Here is a 4,901-nt window from a genome sequence, read left to right as displayed (position 1 = left end):
AGGTGCTGAATTCCTATGGCCTGGCCCTGTGTCAACTTATGCCCAATAGTGTGGGCTCGATGGTTGGGTTCCTGGCCATTTGCAAGATGATGGATACCCAGCCTTCACTGATACTATGGAGGAACATGATGAAGTTGGTTGTCATGTCCTCAAGCCCGAACGGAGAGGGCTGGTAGAGCTTCCAGGTCTGTTTTCCTTACAAGGTTGTGGGTACTATGCCTTCGAACCAACAACACTTTCGTACTGAATTCCTATACAAGGTTGTGGGTACTATGCCCCAACCTATGGATGAACAGATCAGTGCCTCCCATGTCGAGGGACGAGGCTCGGGTCGCCATTTACTGCCAGTGTCTTACCGTCCTTGAGAGGGGTGATAAGAAACAAGTGCCTCAATACTGGAACCCTGCCGTGGACGACCTGAGAAACGAGCACTTCTTTTCGTCAATGGGGCTAAGCCTTGCCTATCCCTAGGGTAGGGACTTTGTATGTTTAAGGCCCTCGATCTCCTTTTCATTTTGAATGTACTGACGTTTACTTTGTCTTTGCATGTCATAGCTCGCCAAGAACTGACAGAGAATGCAGAAATGTTTAACCGCCAACCAACGGGTTCAGGAGCAGCTTAAGATGAAGCTGTCGAAAGGCGACGTCAAGGTCCCCCGAGCCCCGAAGGTAACTTTTTGTTTGAATTACCTTTTGCTTAGTGTGCTTGCTTCATCTCTACCTTCCTTTCCTCAGGACCTTCGAAAAGGTTGAAGGTCCGCCCTCCAACGAGGTCTGCTATCATCACCCCTCGAGGGGATGCCAAGAGGAGAGTTGTGGATGTGGAAGACATCCCTCGAGCAGCAAGGGAGGTCTCGAGGTCCAAGGGGAAATCGACTGCAACCTCGGAGTCCGAGGGTTCTTTGGCCCAAGTGGAAACGCTTCCTCTTGTGAAGAAGAGGAAGGCGGTGGAGACCGAGGAGGACCTTCGGGACTTCACACAGAAGTCGACCCTTGAAAAAGCCGACCTCTTTGACTCGTTGGCCAAGAGGCTCGTCTCGAGGCCTGATCTGACGCTGATCCGGGGTCTGTCAGAGGAGGAGGAAGTCGAGCAACTTCATTCGTCCTGGATTGACGTGAGTTAGAATTTCTTATGGGCTTGGTTGTTGTTTTGTTTCCACTAATATTTCCTAACATTGTTGTTTTTCTTCAGCACTCGATCCGTATGGCGGTAATGAGTCATCGACATACTGCCGGCTTCCGCAAGCTTCGAGAGGGCTTGAAGGAGAAGACTAAGCTGGCCGAGGAACAAGCCAAGGAGATTGAGGTACTGAACAAGAGCCTCGAAGATGAGAGGGCAGATTGGGCTATTGAAAAAGCTGCCTTTGAAAAAAGGATTAAGGACCTGACGAGCCAAAGACACAGCGTCCAACGCAAACGAGACGAGATCATCGAGGAGTGAAAAACCTCGAAGTCTGGTCTGGAGTTCGCGTCTGACACGGGCCTCGAAGCGTCTGAAGTGGCGGCTCGAGAGGCTGTAGATAGGCTCCAGGAAGCTTTCAGGTTGGTGTATCCTCAGGCGAGCTGGTCTCCGATCGAGGCAGAGTACAACATTTCTGTTGATGCCGCTTTCCACGAAGGCAACGAGGCCAGTCTTGCGCTCGAGGTTGATGACGCCATTGACGTTTCCGAGTTTATGTGCGAGGGGTCTCTACAAGTCGGGAACCCTCAAGCCTCAGCGGAGCCTGGAATCCAGGAAAAGGTGGTCCCTGAGAGCTCGAATGACCAAGCAGCCTCGAGCGATGGCTCCTCAGACAGCGAGGACGTCGATGCGGTATCCGAGACCTCCGAGAGTGGATCCTCGAGCAGCTCTGACTAGGTCCATGCCTCCTAGTGGTAGTCTTTCTCTTTTGTATTTAGTCACGCCATGCAAGGCATCCTAAGTGACTCCTTTTGGTAGAAATGAAGATTCATTTTTAGCCAAGCCCTTAGCGGCTTTTTAGGATGTATTTTGTTTCATTAATGAAAATGAAAATTCATTCTTGCTCATCCTTTCTTGCTCAATCTTTTCTTGCTTAATCTTTTATTGCTTAATCTTGTGTTACTCGACGTAGCGTGTTATTCGATGCCCACGGGTCTCGAGGTTGGGCGCCAACGGGCGCTGATCGGTGCGCGTGTCGGGTACGCGAGGCCTCCTCCTGGGCCTTGCCACGTGGGAGCCCGCTAGAGTGGAGCAATTAATGCTTTTATGGGGATTTGTAGTTGATTTTCGCTTATAAGTACGGACAATTAGCCGTAGGAGATTTCACAATTCTTCTTCTTCTTCTTCTCTCTCTAAAACTTATCTCCCTTCCCTGCTAAACTTCGACTGTCTATGTCTTCTCCTTTGATAACTGCCGAGGCTCTTCGAGCGGCCAAGCGTCGAAGGCTGGCGAAGGCGGGCACGGGCTCCTCGTCACTGGGAGCAGCCACGGGATCCCCCGTGGTGAAGCTCGAGGCCGACCCTTCCCTCGACGGGGGAAGACAGCCTCCAATCTTGCCGGCTCCTAAAGTAGAGCCGAAGGAGGCGAAGGCCGAGGAGTCGGCCTTGATCAAAGTCGAGGACCTTCCTGCCTCCTCGTCTCCTGCTACCTCGAGTGTCGTTGCGGTTGCGGTTGCGACAGCCTCGAACAAGAAGAAGCCCCTGCTTGAGGAGGCCATGAGATTACCATTCTCAGCTCTGTCGAGGGTCGAGATGGCTGCACGCTTCGACAAGGCTTCGGAGCATTTGGTGACGGAGCTGGAAAAAAAAGCGTGTCTGTCGCCTGATGGTCAAGAGGTCGAGGCCGTTAAGGCGACCATGACCTAGGTATGATGATTTTCTTGGTTCATGCATAGTTGCTTTGACTTGTAGTTTTATGTTTGCTAACACCTTTCTTTCCTTTTCAGCTATCGATCAGGGTGCTGGCCCTGGCTCGAAGGTCTGTTCCCGGAATATCCTCCGGGACTGCTTCTGGGGAGATGTCTTGGGATGAGAGGCAGACTCTCGTCTCCCGCCTGCGCCTAGCCGAGATGCGACTTTCAGAGTCTGAGGATTCGATGGCTAAGTCTCTTAAGGCCTTCGAGGAGAAGAAGGCGGAGCTGGAGTAGGCTCGAGATGTTGCCCTTAAGCAGAGGGACTCTGCCAGCAAGAGGCATAGGGCTGTAGCCAAGGACTGCAAGAGGGCTGAGGAGAAAATCGAGAAAACTCGAAAGAGTGCTGAGGAGGCCATTGCCAAGGCTCGAGAGTGCCGGGAGGCCGTGGTCCTCGCCTGGAAGGAGTCTGAGGAGGGGAAGACCTTCCTCGAAAATGCCTCCCTGCAAGCCTCCGAGATTGGTCAAGCTGAAGCTCTCCGCAAGGTGCGGTTTGTTCTCGAGAAGCTTGCCCCAAGTTTTCCTTGGAGCGAAGTTGAGGAGGGTGTCAAGGCGCTTTCCCAAGAGGAAGGGCCGATCGAGGACCAAGCTCCTCCTTCGGCCAATCTCGAGGGGTAAGCCGTGGCTCTTCTTCTTATCTTCTTGTTCCTCCTTTTTCCTTGCCTTTTCTTCGATTTTTTACTTATGTCTCCTACTAGGGTAAACATTGTACCCTTAGGCTTTCTTGTTTGATCTAAGTTTTTCTCTGAACTTGTATTGTAGCGACTTCGATAGTTTGTACTAAGATTAATGATATAAAATTCGTGTCTTCTTTTCCTCGCTGGTTTGTCCTTCGAGCTTGACTGCATACTCAGTTCTGTTGGCCTGTGGGTCGAGGATCAAGAGCCCTGCCCCACATCCTACCTTTGACGATGACCCATCAACGAAGAGACTCCAAGGCCCCTCACTGATGGCCTCTGGTCGGGAGGTACACTCTGCTATGAAATCAGCAAGGGCCTGAGCTTTGATGGCGCGCCGGGGCTCGAATTCTATACCAAAATCAGAGATCTGGGTGGCCCAGTCAGTAATCCTGCTCGACTAATTCTTCCCCTCTATTACCTTCCGCATGGGCTGGCTTGTAAGTACTCTGATAGGGTGAGCTTGGAAGTAGGGTTTAAGCTTACGAGTGGCTAGGACTAGGGCGAAGATCATTTTCTCGATTGGGGGATACTTCGATTCTGCGGCTCGAAAGGCATGGCTCACAAAGTATACGGGATGCTGATTTTTATCGCGCTCGGCCACGAGGACGGCACTTACAGCGTGCTCTGATACTGCGAGATACATGAAAAGCGTTTCTCCTGGTAAAGGTGAAACCAATTTAGGAAGGCTTGCTAGGTGGCTCTTGAGTTGCTGAAATGCTTCTTCTGCTGAAGCGCCCCATTCGAACGTTGCCTGCTTTAGAGCTTGAAAGAAGTGGAGGCTCTTATCGGCGGATCGAGAGAGAAAACGCCCCAAGGCCGCCATACAACCGGTTAGGCGTTGGACTTCCTTGACAGTTCGAGGGCTCTTCATTTCGATGATGGCCTGGATTTTATCGGGATTAGCCTCGATCCCTCGTTCGTCGACAAGGAAACCCAGGCATTTCCCTCCCCTTACGCCAAAGACACACTTCTTCGGATTTAGCTTCATGTTGTGGGCGCGGAGGGTGGAGAGTGTCTCCCTTAGGTCAGAGACATGATCCTCTTCTTTCCTGCTTTTCACAATCATATCGTCGACATAAACTTCAACGTTTCGACCGATCTGCTTTTCGAACATTTTGTTTACAAAACACTGGTAGGTGGCTCCTGCATTCTTGAGGCCAAAGGGCATAACTTTATAGCAATAGACTCCCGACCACGTTGGCCAGCCACTCAGTATACTGGCACTCTCGAATAAATCCCGCAGCCAACAGTTTTCGTACTTCTTCGGAGGCTGCTGTACTTCTCTCGGCTGCCTGGTGCTTGAGTTTTTGCTTGACTGGCCGGTGCCCCTCTCGAATGTTGAGTCTATGG

At 51.5% G+C, this 4,901-nt stretch overlaps 1 protein-coding gene across 1 annotated transcript; it reads left to right on the top strand.

Annotated features, from left to right (window-relative positions):
- Positions 1–2,353: 2,353 nt before the first annotated feature.
- On the top strand, positions 2,354–3,489 carry LOC125491931 (uncharacterized). The gene is made up of 3 exons (XM_048634010.1): positions 2,354–2,797; positions 2,908–3,104; positions 3,147–3,489. Exons 1-3 carry the CDS (start codon positions 2,354–2,356, stop codon positions 3,487–3,489), a joined length of 984 nt encoding a protein of 327 aa, XP_048489967.1.
- Positions 3,490–4,901: the final 1,412 nt, after the last annotated feature.

The sequence above is a fragment of the Beta vulgaris genome, chromosome 7 (genome assembly GCF_026745355.1).
Source record: "Beta vulgaris subsp. vulgaris cultivar EL10 chromosome 7, EL10.2, whole genome shotgun sequence".
In the NCBI taxonomy this organism is placed as follows: Eukaryota; Viridiplantae; Streptophyta; class Magnoliopsida; order Caryophyllales; family Amaranthaceae; genus Beta; species Beta vulgaris.
This window is presented reverse-complemented; position numbering and strand designations above follow the sequence as displayed.

Bases quoted from the DNA above. Each gene is read 5' to 3' on its own strand.
- LOC125491931 (XM_048634010.1), top strand. From the start codon at position 2,354: ATGTCTTCTCCTTTGATAACTGCCGAGGCTCTTCGAGCGGCCAAGCGT. The intron at 2,798-2,907 runs GTCGAGGCCGTT...TTTCCTTTTCAG, and splicing joins TGTCGCCTGATGGTCAAGAG to CTATCGATCAGGGTGCTGGC. The intron at 3,105-3,146 runs GTAGGCTCGAGA...GGACTCTGCCAG, and splicing joins GAGAAGAAGGCGGAGCTGGA to CAAGAGGCATAGGGCTGTAG.